A 20043-nucleotide genomic window follows, 5' to 3' on the forward strand; every position below is an offset into this window, starting at 1 on the left:
ATGACCATTGTTGCCACTTTTCTATACAATAAACATGATTGTTTAAATGTGTGCAAACGAGTTTTACAAAATCATCTTTATTTTTGTATGTAATTTCAAACACATTAGACTCTGTGTCCACCAAAGCATTTGTAGCCAGCTGAAAACGCCCAGCCATGGGCTCTTGAGAGTGTTTTAAATGTGCAGTGTTTAGCTAGACCCGATAACAATGAATGAAATGTCCAATATTTTTCATATTAATGTTGTAGTCTGGAGACGTCATCTGGTACAGAAGACCAGCAATATTTCCTTCTCCACTGTTGTTCAGTCATTGTATAAGCAGAATGTGACAGTTGGTGATATTAGTCCCTCCTTCACTGTGATTGGATGGCTGGGTAAAAAGTGACATTGATGAACGCTGCTCATTTGGAGACCAGAAAAAAAAAATGGCAAGCTCTCTGGCAAGTCACACGGCTAGCATTTTAAAATATGTGGCGCTCCCATTCAAAACAATTGAAAAAATATGCTTGCAGCAGGAAAAAAAAAAATATTCAGGTGGACATACTGCCTTTTTCCTCTTTGGCATTTGCATACAAATCAGCCTGCAAATGCATGATGCTTCTTTGTACCCAATAAATCACAGAACTAGTTTTCTAAAATAAACAAGTGGTTGGCAAGTTGTTGTTATGCAGCTGCTAATGTGTTCCGTGTGTTTTAGCATGTTGCTATGCAGTTACTAGTGTTACCTTCTGTTAACTTCTTCATCCAAATCTATGGGCTCTTTGCCTATTTTAGGCAAAACTCATAAATTTGATTGCAACAAAGTAATATACACCTCTCAATAAATTGCACACTTTGAGGTTTCATTCATGTGCATAGTCACACACTAATGTGATACTTAGGTTTAAGGCTCGTTCACACAAAGAATGATTACAGACAACTATTACATTTACATTTAATCATGTAGCAGACGCTTTTATCCAAAGCGACTTACAAATGAGAACAATAGAAGCAATCAGACCAATAAGAGAGCAACAGTATACAAGTGATGTGACAAGTCTCAGTTAGCACAGTACACATAGCAAGCTTGTCGTTTTCTTTTCTTTTTTTACAATAACTATTAGTTCCATTACAATAACTATATTAGCACGATAATGTTCTGTTTATTTTAAGCATGAGCTGCAGTTTTGGTGTCTGCCACTTTAAATGCTCAAGCGCTTTAAAAGTCAGGATGGACTCTGATTGGCTGTCAATGGTTTTATCATTCATCAGCTAAATAAAATAATTGACATTGACATTGTTCCTCTGTGCTATTATTGTTACATTTGTAGTATGAACTTCCATATTCTCATAAAATTAGAATGATTATTAAAACTTTATATTTATTGCCCTTGGAGTGAACAGGCCTTTAGTGTTTTGAAGATACATTTAACTCTATACATACATAATAGTCATGTATGCTTGACCCAAAAAACAGCACTGATAACAAAGATAAACAAAAACAATGCATGTAAAAACATTGTAAACCACTGACCTCTTTGTGCTGAACATTCTGGGTCCTTGTTATCCTGTGTTGGATAGGTGACACAATGACAGCGATAGGCCAGCTCTATGGAGTGGACCTGTAGGTGGAGAGTATGGTTACAGGGTGAGGTTCAATCACCATCTCATGGTATCAGGTTTAAAAAAAATCCAAGAACCAATAACCTCATCTCTGTAAGGAGATTTGACCTGTATGGCTGAGAAAATTACAGCTGACCGTCACAATCCAACAGCCTTGAGCAAAATCTGAGAGAGCTCGGTACTTTCGTCAACAGACAATGTTTGTTTTCTGTCCACTATAATTCCCAACCAGATGGTGTTTACCAAGGAATTAGCTGGTAGATTTCTTGTCTACAGTCTAAGGTTATATAATTTAACCAAAGTGCAAAAGACGACATGTAAATTAATATTCACTCTTACAAACAAAGGTTCCAAAAGGGGGGTTTTGCAGAAATGCCATAGAAGAACCATTTTTGGTTCCCCAAAACAACCTTTCTGTGAACAGTTCTTAAAAAGGGGTCATATGATGCGATTTCAATTTTTCCTTTCTCTTTGGAGTGTTACAAGCTCTTGGTGCATAAAGAAGATCTATAAAGTTGCAAAGACTAAAGTCTCAAATCCAAAGAGATATTCTTTATAAAAGTTCAGAGTCAGCCACGCCTACCTAAAACGGCTCGTTCTAACACGCCCCCACATGTCTACGTCATGATGTGGGAAGATTTGCATAACGCCGCCTAAATGTTCATGCAAAGAAAGAAGGCGTAACTTTTATTCTCGCTGTAGTATTGTTGTTGCTGCCGCCGCCATGTCGTGAAGGCGCTGTGTTTCGTTGTGAAAGTGAAACTACTTTGTTTGATCTTCCAAAAGAGGATGATATCCACTTCGTCATGCCTGGAGCTGATCCGTGCTGGTCACTGAGGAAATACATCAACTTCATGCTGTGGATCGCCGGATCGGCTTTCACCATGGACAAAGCGGAGTCCAGCCCAGGGTCGTCACATGTGGTTGCCACAAGCCCCCCGGCCGTTCCTTCGTCGAATCCGCCGGCCACGCCGTTCTCAAGCCCGCCCGCCGCCACTCACTTGTTGTGAAAGCGAAACTACTTTGTTTGGCCTTCCAAAAGAGGACACGACTAGAAATCAGTGGTTAAGTTGCATTTACAACACTGTTCCAGAACAGTTCAACCCAAATATTCAGATGTGTCCAGCACATTTTATGGAGGACTGTTTCCTGATCCTGGTAGAGTAGACTACAATGCCACTGATTTGCTACTGATGATTCAAACGCGAGTTTTGGGCAGTGTAGAGTAGAGCTTGTTGTTTGTCATTTCTCCAATCACAAATGCAGACATGGTTTTATGTTTACACGGCACGATGCAACGCAACATGTAAAAAGACAAATCATTATAACCCGTAATTATGTCCCCACTGGATGCAACAAATGCCTCGTTTATAATGTTTTTGTCTCTTCGCTCCGGCCGGGACACGGCATCACAGTATGGTAAGGGGCGTAACATTTCCGTCACACGCTTGAGGTATTCAGCCAATCACAACGCACTGGATAGCTGGCCAATCAGAGCACACCTCGCTTTTCAGATCGCTGAGCTTTGTAAAAATCGCCGCGTTTCAGAAAGGCGGGGCATAGAGGAGAAACAATAATGTACAGTATGTGGAAAATGTGTTTTTTGAATCTTAAACCGCATAAACTCATTTCATTACACCAAATACACAAAATAATGTTCTTTTTAGCAACATCATGACCCCTTTAAAATAACCATTTTTGTCTTGATGTAAAGAACATTTTAACAAACTTTTTAACAAAATGTTCCACTATAGATAACCTTTTGTGCAATGGAAAGTTTCCATGTATGTTAAACGTTCCTAATGAAACCATTGATATAGAACCTTTATTTTGAGAGTGTTGTCCACTTTGGCTGATAACATTAGAGCCAACTTTGTGCTAACTCAATTATACTTTCAATAAGAAACCAAGAATCAGCTTTAATAGACCTGCCCTGAAGGCTATTAAAATGCTAATTCCTATAAGTCCTGTTTTTCATCTCTCTCTCTCTCTCTCTATTTAAATGCATGGCAATGAATATATTAATATTATTCAAATATTTGCAGACAGCTGCCATAGCACAGGTCTCATTTCAAAACCAGCAAAGCCGTGCATTAGCAAGGGTCTCAAAACTTATTGTGATTGTCAAAAGCTTTGTTAGCTAATGAGATCAGTGGTGAGATAAGACATATGTCAACCAGGGCTGCCCGTCCAAGCAGAGTGCATCAATAATGTACAAATACGGCCTGTGTAAGACGTAGGCTGGTAAACCCTCTGCTATTAGCCTAACCGTCAGCCTTCCTCAACCACAAAGCATCGGTAAAAATCATTGGTATATCCAAGATTTTAATACATCAAGCTAAAGGAAAAGCATTTAATCTCTGGGATGGGATATTGGGAAAGCATGAAAGCAGCAGTCTGTACACAATAAACAGCAGGATTAGAATGGATTCTGGTCTTAATATTGATGAAAAGAAATGGGGACACTAACTGAAGACGATAATGGATAACTTTATGAATGGAAATGGATTTTCCTTAATTGAGGATGACCTTCTGGCCATCTGGTTTCATTACAGTAAGGCACTGCACGAAATGACAACGGTAATTGTTCCGCCTAGGATAAAAACAGAACCAGTGCACTATAATCAAATAGTCCATAACCATGACTAAACGCTGAGGATTTCAGGCTGATGCAAATAAAATAAATTCACTGTATTACCCTGCATGCATGAAGTCCATTATAATTTGATTTCTGTCGAGATGCTTTATAGCTGAATCAAATTTGTTGCAAAATTGATGAACTTTGCAACACTGACACAATCATTGAACTGAATTGTATCAGCATCGGACTCAATTGAGCTTAAATACACAACTGTCTTCTGTAGAGCTGCTTTATAGCTCAATTTAATTTGTTTCATAATTGATCAACTTTGCGATACCGAGACTGTTATTGAACAAAACTGAATAAACACTGAAATAAATTGAGCTGAATAATGACAACTGTATTTTGTAGAGATGCTTTACAGCTGAAATTGAAGTGATTTCATAAGTGATGAATTTTGTAACGGTGTTATTTTACTGTTCATTTCTGTGAAGCTGCTTGGATGACTGTATAAATAAATGTGACTAGACAAGGTATAAATACAAAGTACACACCTTTGCATTGGACTAATCTCTAGTCACTAATGAGTCTCATTAATAAGCATCTGGTCCATATATTACACAACAGCAGGGACATACCAAAGTGCAGCACGCTAAATTGGAGGGGACGTGGCCTATGGGAGAGAATAACAAACAGTCGTTACTTACAGATGCTGGATGAAGCCAATTACTCCATGTATGGCAATTTCCATAACTAATGAATTTTAAAAAATATATCAAGAAAACTGCAAAAGACATAGGTCAAAAATCATTATTTTTCTTCTTATCCACAGCACAGTTTAGACAAAGGTGGATTAAAAACAAATCTCTCTTTGTTCAATTATATAAGACAGCAGTATCAATACTTATTATAGAAATATATGCAAACTCACAATATAGTTTATGGATTATCTGCTAGCAGACTTCAAGTCTTTTCGCTGCACCAATATAACACAGGGAAGAGTGGGATAAACTGTGCCACTTTAACTTAAATTTCCCTCTAGGTGCGAATAAATGATATTGAGGTAAACTAGCATGTGACATTAAAAGAATTTATAATAACATTTCTAGGAACCATAATAATTAAGCATCTGACACAATGAAAAATGCTTAGTTTAATCATTTAAATATTAAAGAATTTTTATGGTTCTGTTTTGATAGACTGATAATTCACCAACATGTATGAAAAATATTTTAAGATCCGAATACTTTAGAGGTGACATAAAATTCATGTAGAAATTTTACTTTGACATGTTAAAAAAGATTTTTATCATAAAAATGATTTTTACTTTCCTAATGCGCATGTATCAAATCACATGCAGGTGTATATGATGGCCACTTTCTAAATACACATGGCGAAAAAAAACCCACAATAATACGTTTGCTAGACTAAATGGACAAAACTCAAACTTTTCTGATTATATATGTATATATATATATATATATATATATATATATATATATATATGTTATGTTTTACATTTTATTTAAATTCTATGGATAATTCTATGGAATATTTCCACAAATCTCCAGTCTACAATAGCGACTGATTTCAGCACTGGACAGCGACAAAGATCCACAATACACAACAGCCAGGATACATTTACCTAGACAACAATTATATCCATCCACAAATCCCATGAATTTCTTCCTCAGGCTTTTATAGACGCTTTTAACAGATGTTTGAAAAATCTAAAGCATCTGGTCTACATTAAAATCTACTATGTCATCCTAAGAGACAAACATGATTCACTAAAAGCTCTTGCTGGAAAACACGACGGCATTATTGAAGTGCAGCAGCCATGACCATGGAAGCACAATAAGTATCTTTATGTAATGAGGCTAATCTACAGCAAAACATGCACCCAGCACTCATCCACAGATTGATATTACAGTGCCACTTCAGTTTGTGAGTGCATAGCCTCTGCTCTGTGCAGACTGCTCTCCAGTCATTTCAGTGGCTGGATCTTTATGTGTCTAAGCCAGGCAAACAGGCCGTCATCTCTTTGGTAATTTATAGAGAGCAGCTATCCACAGACATAATTCACTGGGTTTTTCCATGGCAGCTTTCCATGAGTGTCCGCCTGGATGTGAAAGCCCTGCTGCTCTGAGATCAATCAATGAGGACATACCAATGGTGATAAAGCATCTCTGAGTTTCAATTACACCGAGTTTGCATCAAAAACTGCTGCTTAATGAAATAATATCATTCTGAGCCACTTTAACTAAACCAGCAGAAAAACAAAACGCATTGTGATGGTATCAGATGATAAAACTGGTACTTTGAGATATGTCTCATTGTACGGAATATTATATTTGCACAGGTACTTCAAAGAATGCCATGGTATTACCATGCCAGATTTTTAGGTCATATTGGGTTTAAAACTGCAGAAGAAAAAAGCTTGCATGAAGAAAAAAGCTTGCATGTTTTCTTCTTATAAAGAACAACAAACAGCTGTTCCAGAATCTTACCACCCAGTGTGAGAAGATGGATATATCCTTCCTGACAGAGTTGCCTGAGGTACAACACAAACCCCAGCAGTCAATACCACATCTTTTACACTGTAGGGGGGCCAGATATTTTCTTCTTTTCATTAATATATGATAAAATAATGTGCTAAATGCCTTCAGTGTACTAGTTGTTCATGATTTGCACACCAAGCTGACAGTTTAATATTATGCATTTTTTATATTTATGTATATGTACACTACTGTTCAACATTTTTGGGGTCAATAGAATTTATTTACTTTTTTTAAGAAACATGACGGTCTTTTTGTTTTGTTTTGTTTTGTTTTGACACAGTGATCTTTATCTGGAAACTTAATACTGAATCAGTGTGCATTAAAATGAAACAACATAGTAACATAGTCCCTATTGTCACAATTTTCCTCAGAATGTCATTCAAGACGCCAAGAAAAAAAGTCTATAATCTCTTAGACGGTTTGTGCTGTCATTAGAAAAAGTCAAGTTCAAGTTAAATTTCCTTTTATGGGAATCCGGTTGTTCACATCCAGACTCAACAGCTTATTCTTATACTAAATAACATCACAAATCGTTTGAAATTAATTCGCGCTTACCTTAAGCCAGATAATGCGTCAGCATATCCAGGGAATGTTAAATTCATGCAGGGTTTAACACTATCATACACTCTGTCCCAGCATCAGCGTTCTGAGCGCGCTATTAAACACCCGGAACATACCATCACAACCTGAGAAAAAGGGGTGTGGGTCCAACCAAAACGAGACCTGACTTTAGCATACGAACGTGAAGGCTAAATACACGGATATGTTCCAAGAATCGACTGACAGTATGGAAAGATTACGTGTACATGATATTCAAGGATAAATTAACAGAAAGGGCCAGGAATAATTTCAAAAGGTCCCATATTTTCAAACATATGTGTGCAACAACAACAACTATTATTATTATTGATTTCAATTTGATTTAGACCAAATATATTTTTTAACAAAATTGCATAGAAGTCAGACTGTTATTGTGAAAAGCGACTCATGTACACTAACCCGGATGTTGTTTATTTACTGCGTTTCAGCAGCAGGGGGCTGCAAATATCCTAATTATTTAATGTACTTCTGCATGGTTGTATCCTGTAAAGTTGTAACTGGATTGTTTTTTGCTCTGTTTTTATTCTGCTGGCGGTGTCTTGAGCATTTCTTGGTGTTAACGTGTGTTACCTTAGTGTTTGACCTTAATATAGACACACTTGCTAACAGGTACTGAATGCTAACTGGCTTTTTCTATATTTACATAAGTTGACTCTTCCCATAATAGTATTTTGACCCGATTGTGGCATGTTAAACTGTTCTAAAATATGATTTCTTATGATTAAGTTGCCCAGGTTGAGTTATATGCATTAGTTATGCATAATATGTATATTTATATTAGCCTACAAATTAATATAATGACTATTTATATTATTTTCATTATAGAATACCTTTTTTACAAACAAAAAAATATATCGCATATCTGTTCAGTAACTTTTTGGATTAGGTACTATGTCTGCCAGCGACCTCCTTACCAGAAAACAAGGAGTGACCAAGTTTAGTATATATGGGCAGCAGATTTTTTGGTTTCTATGCTCAGAATGCTTTCCAAGAATGAAGCAATATTTTTCTCTTTTTTTCTCTATGTAGGCAGAAATCAACAACATGCACCATCATTTCTTGACAACTTTCTTAATGTGTCTCTGTGTTCAGGTGCTTTAACCAGGTGAATGTTGGGAGTTCGAGCCCTGTTTGGAATCGGTCTTCTTGTGACATCACGAGGAGGCTCTGTCCTGACCCATACAGGCGCATGTGCACATGTTGCCAGTAACATCTACAGTAAAGACCTCGCTCACAGACAGGCTTGCACTATGGCCAATACAATCAAGTACTTGGGGTGAGTGTAAAGGCACTGCACTCTCTCTAACATTATTAGTATTGTTGCATGTCAGTCATCATTTGTCAGTGGTACAGTTAGTCCATAATATGATCAAACATTACTGTTGTGAATGTCAGTAATTGTCTTTCTGGCATTTGAGTTTTGCTTCAAAGGTTATTGTACTAATGGTGGACAAGATCTTAGCTCTGAAGCATTGTTATTTTTATCATTGCGATACTATTTTTAATTATATTTTTAATTAGTTTTTAAGTAACAAAAATGATTTTAGTTAACTATAGTAACCCTTCATTGAAGATTCGTTATATTGCATTGTTCGCTATTAAAATTTGATTAAAAAAATGTACTCACCCTCAGGCCATCCAAGATGTAGTTTGTTTCTTCATCAAAACAGATTTTGGGAAATTTAGCATAACATCACTCGCTCACCAGTGGATCCTCTGCAGTGAATGGGTGCCGTCAGAATGAGAGTCCAAACGGCTGATAAAAACATCTCAATAATCCACAAGTAATCCACGCTGGACTCCAGTCCATCAATTAACATCTTGCATGTTTGTGAGAAACAAATCCATCAAGACATTTTAACTTTATACGTTTCCAGTGAAAAGTCCTTTTGTCCTCTCACATCAAAATCCACTGACATATTTGTTTAGAACTGTTTTGGGCTGTTTGATCTGTGCATATTTCTGTCCTGATTCAGACTAGATGACTTTTTCATTGGAGAAAGTAATATTATGGATGAGGATTGCACTATGGCCAATACAATCAAGTACTTGGGGTGAGTGTAAAGGCACTGCACTCTCTCTAACATTATTAGTATTGTTGCATGTCAGTCATCATTTGTCAGTGGTACAGTTAGTCCATAATATGATCAAACATTACTGTTGTGAATGTCAGTAATTGTCTTTCTGGCATTTGAGTTTTGCTTCAAAGGTTATTGTACTAATGGTGGACAAGATCTTAGCTCTGAAGCATTGTTATTTTTATCATTGCGATACTATTTTTAATTATATTTTTAATTAGTTTTTAAGTAACAAAAATGATTTTAGTTAACTATAGTAACCCTTCATTGAAGATTCGTTATATTGCATTGTTCGCTATTAAAATTTGATTAAAAAAATGTACTCACCCTCAGGCCATCCAAGATGTAGTTTGTTTCTTCATCAAAACAGATTTTGGGAAATTTAGCATAACATCACTCGCTCACCAGTGGATCCTCTGCAGTGAATGGGTGCCGTCAGAATGAGAGTCCAAACGGCTGATAAAAACATCTCAATAATCCACAAGTAATCCACGCTGGACTCCAGTCCATCAATTAACATCTTGCATGTTTGTGAGAAACAAATCCATCAAGACATTTTAACTTTAAACGTTTCCAGTTGTCCTCTCACATCAAAATCCACTGACATATTTGTTTAGAACTGTTTTGGGCTGTTTGATCTGTGCATATTTCTGTCCTGATTCAGACTAGATGACTTTTTCATTGGAGAAAGTAATATTATGGATGAGGACTTTTATTTTAGCCAGAAGCAAAAGATTGAAGTTAAAAAATCTTTTAATGATTAATCTGTTAAACACACAGATTTCGCTTCATACGATGTTAATTGATGGACTGGAGTGGTGTGGATTACTTGTTGGATCATTGTGGTGGTTTTTGTGGACTCTCATTCTGACGGCACCCATTCACTGCAGAGGATCCATTGGTGAGCAAGTGATGTAATGATACATTTCTCCAAATCTGTTCTGATGAAGAAACAAACTCATCTACATCTTGGATGACCTGAGGGTGCATATATTTTCAACAAATTTTGATATTTGGGTGAACTATTCCTTTTAAGTGATGTATGTATTCCCTTAGTTCCTGGCACAAACATAATGAATGTTTGTATTTAATCTTTCTTTCATAGGCAAGAAGAGGCTCAGCACATTGATGAGGAGCTGTTCAATGAGTACAGCTTCAGTGTGGATCAGTTAATGGAGCTGGCCGGTCTGAGCTGTGCCACAGCTGTGTCAAAGGTACATCTGATGCTCCATCAACATGCTGAAAGGATCAAATACAGCTATGTGGTGCATCATACTCATTAAAAGCAGTTGTTTGCTTCATAGGGCTATCCTCTACAATCACTGCTCAAGAGTCCACCTAGAGTTTTGGTGATCTGTGGGCCAGGAAATAATGGTGGAGATGGGTTGGTTTGTGCTCGACATCTCAAACTGTTTGTGAGTTCATTTTATAGCTGAAAATAACCTTGCTGCACCTGTTTAAAATCGTTCCTTCATTAAACCTAATATTTTATGAAGGTGTATTGACTTATGCACTTATATTGCATGTGAATCTCCCAGGGATATGCACCTTCAGTATTGTACCCAAAGCGCCCCAACAAACAGCTGTTCCAGAATCTTACCACCCAGTGTGAGAAGATGGATATATCCTTCCTGACAGAGTTGCCTGAGGTACAACACAAACCCCAGCAGTCAATACCACATCTTTTACACTGTAGGGGGGCCAGATATTTTCTTCTTTTCATTAATATATGATAAAATAATGTGCTAAATGCCTTCAGTGTACTAGTTGTTCATGATTTGCACACCCAGCTGACAGTTTAATATTATGTATTTTTTATATTTATATTTATATTTTTGTATATGTACACTACCGTTCAATAGTTTGGGGTCAATAGAATTTTTTTTTTTTAAGAAATTTACTTTCTTATCCAACATGGATGCATTAAATTGCTCAAATGTGACTTTAAAGGGGTCATATGATGCGATTTCAAGTTTTCCTTTCTCTTTGGAGTGTTACAAGCTGATTGTGCATAGATAAGATCCCTGAAGTTGCAAAGACTAAAGTCTCAAAACCAAAGAGATATTCTTTATCAAAGTTAAGATTCTGCCACGCCCCCCTAAAACAGCTCATTCTAACACGCCCCCACATATCTACCTCACTATGTGGAAATATTAGCATAATGCGCCCAAATGTTCACGCAAAGAAAGAAGGCGTGGTTTCAGTAACCGCAGTTAGTGTTGAAGCAGCCATGTCAGGGAGACCCTGTGTGTTTCAAGGCGAAAGCAAAAACACTTTATTTGGCCTTCTGAAAGTAGATGCATTTAGGAATCTTTAAGATTACTTACAACAGAACAGCAATGCATTTTATGGACGACCGTTTCGTGAACCTAGGAGATGAGGTCATTCTGACTTTGCTATGACAATCTGGCACTTCTGAATCAGCTACTGTTTTGTTATTAGTTTAAGTATTTGCTATTGACTGTTCAAATGCGGAGTTTTGCGCATTATATGTGTGTGTGTGTGTATGCGCGTGTGTGTGTGAGAGAGAGAGAGAGAGCGATCACAGTGGAGTCAGCTGTCTTAACCGTGGCTTGTGTACTGCACACATACCAGCTTCATCACTGTGTCTGTCACGCAACTCTGTTTCCCTTTTGGGCTCTTTATATTTATTTTGAAAGATGAAGCTCGCGTGGAGCATGGCTGTCCTGATGGGTTTCAGCCTGACATGCTCATCTCCCTCACAGCCCCTAAGAAAGCAGCCAATCACTTCAAAGGACGCTACCACTTCCTGGGAGGACGATTTGTTCCTCCTGCACTTGAGAAGAAGTTCCAGCTGAATCTGCCTCCATACCCAGACACTGATTGTGTGTATCAACTGAACTGAGCATTAAGCCCTTCGTGTCACTTTTGTGTCACTAATCAACAAAAAAAACACCATGGGTTATAACTTTGATTTACCACTCTGAATACTTCTTCCACTTTCATGTAATGGGCAGATATAGAATTGATTAATCAGCATCAGTCAATAATTGCGAAACTCCTTATTGCCAAGCATTGCTACCGAATGTTTCAAAGGAATCACTCGAATTAGTTATGTATGAATTTATAAAAACCTCTAATTAATATATATTTAATTAAAGTTTTTGATAGTTATGGATTTAATGACTAAGCCTGAATAATTACTGCATTATTGTTTTGTGTTTAAATATATTTATGTTACATATTTACATATGGAAATGTGTAACATTTCAGATGGCTTAAAAATAAAAAATACATAAATAAAGCTACAGCTGTATGTTAATGAATATTTTTATAGACAAACAAGTCAGCACACACTTGAGCAGATGTGTAGAGCAAAGAAATGAAGTCCCACACGTTGATGTAGCTTGCATAAAATTCCTTATATTTATTACAACAGCACCTTTTTTTGTGCCTGAATAAGGACTTAAGACTAAAATATTGCTGTTTCAGTTAATATAATGAATTTTGCAAGTGGCAGCATGCAGTGTACAGAGCTTCTTCCTGTTTTTATAATGAATATGAAATTATTTGCTTCGACGAAAGAACTCAGATCTCACCCTTTTGGAAAATAAACGATCCATAAGCCATAGATTCCTTCCATGAGAAATGTATCACTGTAAAAAGACATTCTACACTGTATATTTTCAATGTATTATAGATCAGCCCAAAATATTATTTACTCTCTTGTAAAGATTGAGGAGTTTATATTTTTATCTATAATTTATAGACACGATGTCTGTACTGAAATAGAAATTTTGTTCATTTCACACCATATAAATAGCTTTATAATACAGCACAACCCGTTTGTGTTTCTTCCAAAGTAATTTACATTCATGTCTAGTCATAATTACAAAGAACACAACTTATTTTAATCTTACATTATCAGTTCCAATTGTTTACATCTTTTAAAAGTAAAAAACAAGCAACAAAACAATAACGCTAAAAAACGCTGGTCCCCTCTTTATTTTGCTCACTGATATGGCATCCAGTGAGGGTCAAGCATGAAGAAATGCCTCCATGCAGGTATGACGGGATCCATGTCACAGGTAAATGTCTTTGTTTTGCTCTTGATGCCTTTGTCTGAATGTTCATTCATCTGTTCAGGAGCTGTTACAGCAAGACCATCTCTCCTCATTAAACTCGCTGGAGGGGCCCAGAGTCACTGCGCTGATCGAACCTCTGGTGACCTCTTTACTAGCAACCTTCTTGTGTATTGCTGATGGAGGAAACATAAATGAACATTGTCTTCATGCATTTAAAGTCAGATAAAGTCAAAAATATAGGGTCATAAGAGTCAATTTTTTCGAAAATTGAGATTTATACATAATCTGAAAGCTGAATAAATAAGCTTTCCATTGATGGATAGGACAATATTTGTCCGAGATACAACTATTTGAAAATCTGGAATCTGAGGGTGCAAAAAAAAATCTAAATATTGAGAAAATTGCCTTTAAAGTTGTCCAAATGAAGTTCTTAGCAATGCACATTACTAATCAAAAATTAAGTTTTGATATATTTACAGTGGGAAATTTACAAAATATCTTCATGGAACATGATCTTTACTTAATATCCTAATGATTTTTGGCATAAAAAAATCAATAATTTTGACCCATTCAATGTATTTTTGGCTATTGCTACAAATATACCCCAGCGACTTAAGACTGGTTTTGTGCTCCAGGGTCACATATGTGCCATACATATACTAGTGACCAAAAGTTTGGAATAATTAGGATTTTTAAATTATTTTTAAAGACGTCACTTATGCTCAATAGGGCTGCATTTATTTGATTAAAAAAAAACGAATAGTAATATTGTGAAATATTATTACAATTTAAAATAACTGTTTCTATTTGAATATTTTTTCAAATGTAATTCATTCCTGTGAATTCAGCATCATTACTCCAGTCTTCAGTGTCACTTGATCCTTCAGAAATCATTCTAATATGCTGATTTGCTGCTCAATTATTAATGATGCTTATTATCATCAGTGTTGAAAGCCGTTGTGCTGATTACTATTTTTGTGGAAACCATAGTTCATTGTTTTCAGGAATCTTTGATGAACAAGAAAGTTCAAAAGAACAGCATTTATTTTAAATAGAAATCTTTTGTAACATTATAAATGGTTCTACTGTCACCCTTGATTAATTTAATACATCCTTGCTAAAAAGAAGTATTAATTGTTTTGTGTTTTTCATACTGACTCTAAAAATTTGAATGGTAGTGTAACATAGTTTCCATAAGAATATTAAGCAGCAAAAACTGTTTATGACATTGATAATAAGTTTCTTGCACCGCAAATCAGCATATTAGAATGATTTCTGAAGGATCATGTGACTCTGAAGACTAGAGTAATGATGCTGAAAAATCAGCTTCGCATCACAGGAATAAACTACATTTGAACATTTTAAAATAGAAAGCAGTGCTTTTATTAATGTACGTTTTGTTACGTTACGTTTATTACGTTTTATTTTATTACGTTCTTGTTTCACAATATCACTGTTTTTACTCTTGATCAAACAAATGCAGTCTTGGTGAGCATAAGAGATGACTTTATCTTTCAAAAGCAATAAAAAATTCGTAATTAATCCAAACTTTTGGCTGTCAGCGTAAATCTCGTAAAATTTTGCTGTGCTTATGTTAATCAGTGACTTGAAGTAAAAAGAAAACTCACCTGTTAGAACTTCAAGGAAGGCAGATTCAACATTAGTTGACTCTAATGCAGAGGTCTCCATAAAAAGCAAGCCTTTGGCCTCTGTTTTATCAAATAAATAAACAATACTTTTACAAATAAATGGTTAATCCTTTAACAACATATGAGATGAGTATGTCTTAAAGGCAAAGCTCATTCAAAAATGAAAATTCTTAATGAAAATTCCTGTGTGCCATTCATTCTTCTGTGGAACACAAAAGGAGATATTTTGAAGAATCTAGACAATATTACACCCCACTGACTTTCATTGTATGTACCAAAAAAAAAAAATTCTAAATATTGTTTTGTGTTCTGCAGAAGAAAGAAAGTCGGAACAACATGAGGGTGAGTAAATGATGACACAAATTTTGGTGACCTTTCTCTTTAAGGGTTCAAATGTCTGAAACAAAGAGTTATGAAATGCATTGACACCTGCAAAGACCTTAGCCTCCTCTGTTGGCACAGTGCGTACATTTAACAGGTCACTTTTATTTCCCACAAGCATGACTACTATATGAGGATCAGCATGGTCATACAGTTCCTTTAGCCATCGCTCGACGTTCTCATATGTCAGGTGCTTGGTGATGTCATAAACCAGCAGCGCACCCACGGCTCCCCTGTAATACCTACAAGAGACAAAAACTACTCATTATTACATATGCAGAAACAGGAAGTGGATATTAACTCAGATCGTGCTTTATTATGATTCATTATTGTGTTTACAGTGATGAGAAAGGTCCTTTTTTCATAATCATAATCACTATCATATCTCTTTTCACAGGTATTCATCTACAATACCATTCAAAAGGTTGGGGTCAGTAAATATTTAAGAAGTGAATACTTTTATTCAACAAGAATGTATTAAACTGATAAAAAAGTGACAGTAAAGAAATGTATAATATAATAAAAAAGTACATTTCAAATAAAGCATGTTCTTTTGAACTTTCTATTCATCAAAGAATCCTGAACAACAATATTAAACAAAACTATTTTCAATATTATTGATAATAATGAGAACTGTTTCTTGAGCAGCAAATCAGCATATTTCTGAAGGATCATGTGACACTGAAGACTGGAGTAGGGATGCTGAAAAAGCAGCTTTGTATCATAGGAGTAAATTACATTTTAAAATTACATTTTTTACATTTTAAATAATTATTACGTAAAATTACTAGTGCTGTCAATCGATTAATCGCGATTAATCGCATCCAAAATAAAAGTTTTTGTTTACATTATATATGTAAGTTTGCTGTTTATATTTATTTTGTATATATAAATACACACACAAGCATGTATATATTTCAGAAACATGTGTTATGTTTATATATTAAATATATTTATTTATAATATACATTTTATGAATATAAACATAAACATGTAAATACATGTAAATATTTTCAAAATAAATACAGTATGTGTGTGTATTTATATATATACATAATAAATATACACAGAACACACATATATTGTGCAATCAACATTTTTTATTTTGTATGCGATTAATCGCGATTAATCGTTTGACAGCACTACAAAATTACAAATTGAAAATATATTAAAATGGAAACTTATTTCAGGTCGTAGCAATATTTCACTGCATCGCTCTTTTTTACTGTAATTTTGATCAAATAAATCAGCCTTGGTGAGCATAAGAGACATATACTTATAACTGTTTATACTTTTATGCTGTTATACTTTTAACTGTTGCCCAGATTAAAAAAAGGAGTGGTTCTGGGTGTGATGCTCAATCGATCACTACAAATTCCACAGCCAGCATTATCTTAAATAAGGATTCATACATAGAACATACATAGATCAGATATATCCTTAGGATTTAATGACAAATATTTTGAGATAAGGAAATGAGTGACTTACGCGGAGGTAATAGCCCTGTAGCGCTCTAGGCCTGCAGTGTCCCAGATCTGGGCCTTGATGGTAATACTATCCACTTGAATGGAGCGAGTGCTGAATTCCACCCCAATAGTTGTACGGCTGTCATGATTGAACTCGTTTTTGGTAAATCTTGACAGTAGGTTGCTCTTTCCAACCCCTGATTCCCCAATTAAAACCACTGAAAGACAACAAAAACCTTTTAGCTCACTTTAATTGATTGACTTTCTATTCTAATTCACAAAATTTGAATAAACATTAAAGATGGTGACAAGACAAAAAAGAACCATTTAATTTCATTTTTTACATGCTCAAGATTATTATCATTATCATTCAGACCGTAAACACTATCTGAGATAAATCTGATCTCCAGTCAGCTGACTAAAACTTACCTTTGAAGACAAAGTTGTAGGCTAAATCTGTCCCCATGTTCAACTCTAGCAGTTATGCCTCAGTCTGTATTTAGTGCTTACGTGTTACTCTAGCTCAAAATCCACTGGGAGGAGAAAAGCAGATGCTCAAGTTTCTAAAAAGGTTTATCGATCCATTCTTGTGCTGGTCTAAAGGCAGATTCCACACGGCTAGACTCTTCTTTGAGACAGTTGGGGTGGGGGAGCAGGTGAAACAGGTAGAACCACTGACACACAATGGGAGTGACTTCACACTCTCGCACAAAACTGTTAAATCACAGTTCTTTCTCAATACAACAGTGCATGTATCCAATTTGTATGTCTGTAGACATACAGCTGAGTCATAAACCTAGCTGTCCTGCATCAACACGCACTTCTCAAACCTGTCCCGTTCACAACTCCAAGGTTCAGTTCCTGTAAACATAAAATAAAGGGGTTTCACTTAATATGCCATGGCATATAAGCAAAGATGTCCTATTTCAATACAAAAGCTTTGAATGAAAATGCAGATTTACTTTATTTTGATGCAAATGTACCTGTTTGGACCAGTGTTGTTTCATGTTAGGCTGGTAAATCACAGCTCTGCTGTTCATGCAGCATTTGCATGTCAGTAATTTTGCATATTGTTGGGTATCTACAGCTCATTGTTATATTAATAAACTGCATGTTTGATTTTAAGAACTGTTTTGTTACTTTTGTATGATGGTACTGTGTATTTTGCCACAGATGTCCTGTCAGTGTACAAGCTAGGTCCTGAAACACTGATATAGCACTGCTCTGACACTGCTGTGAGCAATATTAAGAGCAAAGATTAAGTAATTTCACAACAAAAAAAGAGCAAAGGACGCAGTAAATCAGAATTAAAAAGCGTGACGGTTCATCCTCCCGTCCTGTGGGTGGCAGCACTGCGCTGAAGTGTTGTATTGAATCGCGAAACGCTACAGAGCAAAGCGAATCACTTCCGTCAGAACGCACGCCGAATTGTGAGTGTTAGAGGAGCTGAACACGCAGCGCTAGCATGAGCATGTGATCTGAGTGCGCCATAGATTGGAGAGAATAGGAAACATCCACCATGGTTTTTGGGTGTTTAGAAGGTGTTTTATTTGTATTTTATTATTATTATTTTTTTTTTGGTGCTCAAATTTCAGACTCATCATCTATGAAAGTTTACTTGACCTCCAGTACGGTAGGTGGCGATAATGCTCCTAAGGAGTTATTCGCCATAAAACAAGAAGAAGAAGAACGCACGCCGGGTACATCATGGCGGCGGGGCCGATTTCAGAACGAAATCAAGGTACATTTAATAATTCTAAACTCGTAGGGATACTTTAATGCACTTTATTTAAGACAAGAAACGTATTGCAGAGCTATGGAAAGATTTAAGCTTTTCATATCTGCCATTCATTCAAATATGCTTGCGAAAAGCAGATAACAAAGAAAAGTTTTGGTTTTAATTTAAATTGAGTGTATCAAACTAATATAATATGTGTATAAATACTATTAGTCGTAGAAATAATCATCAAAATAATGTGCATTTTAATTTATACGTGCCTTATCTTTGTGTCCAATGCTATAGTGTTTATTTATTAATTTTTTTAAGATGCCACTGTATATGTGGGAGGTCTTGATGAAAAAAAATTTTTTTTTTTTTTTTTTTTTTAATTTTCTGAAACAGAAGGCAATGATAAACACAATGTGTGTCTATAATAATAAAATAAGGTACAAATCAACTACAACAAAAAAAAACCACAAACAATGCACAGTCAGAATAATAGGAACTAGTAATAATAGTAATTAAATATACATGTATAAATAAATATGAATCCGTTATTCAAGCTGTTAAAGTGACGTGGCCAAGTGTGGTGACCCATACTCGGAATTAGTGCTCTGCATTTAACCCATCCTAAGTGCGCACACACACCCGGAGAAGTGGGCAGCCATTTATGCTGCAGCGCCCTGACGTGACATGTGGCTAAGTATGGTGACCCATACTCGGAATTAGTGCTCTGCATTTATCCCATCCAAAGTGCACACACACACACACCGTGAACACACACCCGGAGCAGTGGGCAGCCATTTATTTGCTGCGGCGCCCGGGGAGCAGTTGGGGGTTCGGTCCCTTGCTCAAGGGCACCTCAGTCATGGTATTGAAGGTGGGAGAGCGTGCTGTACATTCCCTCCCTCCACCTACAATCCCTGCCGGTACAAGACTCGAACCCGCAACCTTTGGGTAACAAGTCCGACTCTCTAACCATTAGGCCACGACTTCCCCATCTCTGTTTATGAGATTTGTAAAACAACCTTCAGAAATCAAGCCTTACTTTTTTCCCATCAACTATCAGGACTGAGTAAAGAACCATTCTCTTTAATATACTGAAAGAGGGGGCCCCACAGCTTTCCAAACTTATTTGAGCATTTCTTGAGGGACAATCGTATCTTTTCTACAAACCCAATTCCAAAAAAGTTGGGACACTGTACAAATTTTGAGTAAAAAAGGAATGGAATCATTTACAAATCTCATAAACTTATATTTTATTCACAATAGAATATAGATAACATATCAAATGTTGAAAATGAGACATTTTGAAATGTCATGCCAAATATTGGCTCATTTTGGATTTCATGAGAGCTA

At 36.0% G+C, this 20043-nt stretch overlaps 3 protein-coding genes across 4 annotated transcripts in view; 1 reads left to right on the forward strand and 2 right to left on the reverse strand.

Annotated features, from left to right (window-relative positions):
* LOC107559676 (oxidation resistance protein 1-like) overlaps positions 1 to 7396 on the reverse strand; it is a 57180-nt gene extending 49784 nt beyond the window's left edge. The window contains exons 1-2 of the mRNA XM_016243572.1: positions 7300 to 7396; positions 1514 to 1601 (exon numbers count right to left, since the gene is read on the reverse strand). Coding sequence (XP_016099058.1) covers positions 1514 to 1530 — 17 coding nt within the window. The 5' untranslated portion in view covers positions 1531 to 1601; positions 7300 to 7396. The remainder of the gene's footprint in view (positions 1 to 1513; positions 1602 to 7299) is intronic.
* Positions 7397 to 7757: 361 nt separating this feature from the next.
* On the forward strand, positions 7758 to 11196 carry LOC107559716 (NAD(P)H-hydrate epimerase-like). 2 transcript variants are annotated; one of them, XM_016243626.1, is made up of 5 exons: positions 7758 to 7953; positions 8437 to 8620; positions 10528 to 10636; positions 10727 to 10837; positions 10961 to 11196. In XM_016243626.1, the coding sequence occupies exons 2-5, from the start codon at positions 8454 to 8456 to the stop codon at positions 11153 to 11155; spliced, it is 582 nt and encodes a 193-aa protein (XP_016099112.1). In that variant the 5' UTR covers positions 7758 to 7953; positions 8437 to 8453; the 3' UTR covers positions 11156 to 11196. The 2 variants fall into 2 exon arrangements, with proteins under 2 accessions (XP_016099112.1, XP_016099113.1); XM_016243627.1 differs by lacking the exons at positions 7758 to 7953; positions 8437 to 8620 and adding an exon at positions 9373 to 9398.
* A 1505-nt stretch (positions 11197 to 12701) lies between these two features.
* LOC107559715 (ras-related protein Rab-25-like) lies at positions 12702 to 17609 on the reverse strand. The gene is made up of 5 exons (XM_016243625.1): positions 17394 to 17609; positions 16987 to 17182; positions 15547 to 15740; positions 15097 to 15177; positions 12702 to 13641 (listed from the first exon to the last, which is right to left on the reverse strand). The coding sequence occupies exons 1-5, from the start codon at positions 17428 to 17430 to the stop codon at positions 13526 to 13528; spliced, it is 624 nt and encodes a 207-aa protein (XP_016099111.1). The 5' UTR covers positions 17431 to 17609; the 3' UTR covers positions 12702 to 13525.
* Positions 17610 to 20043: the final 2434 nt, after the last annotated feature.

This window comes from Sinocyclocheilus grahami, unplaced genomic scaffold (genome assembly GCF_001515645.1).
Source record: "Sinocyclocheilus grahami isolate Dianchi unplaced genomic scaffold, SAMN03320097.WGS_v1.1 scaffold695.1, whole genome shotgun sequence".
Classification (NCBI taxonomy): Eukaryota; Metazoa; Chordata; class Actinopteri; order Cypriniformes; family Cyprinidae; genus Sinocyclocheilus; species Sinocyclocheilus grahami.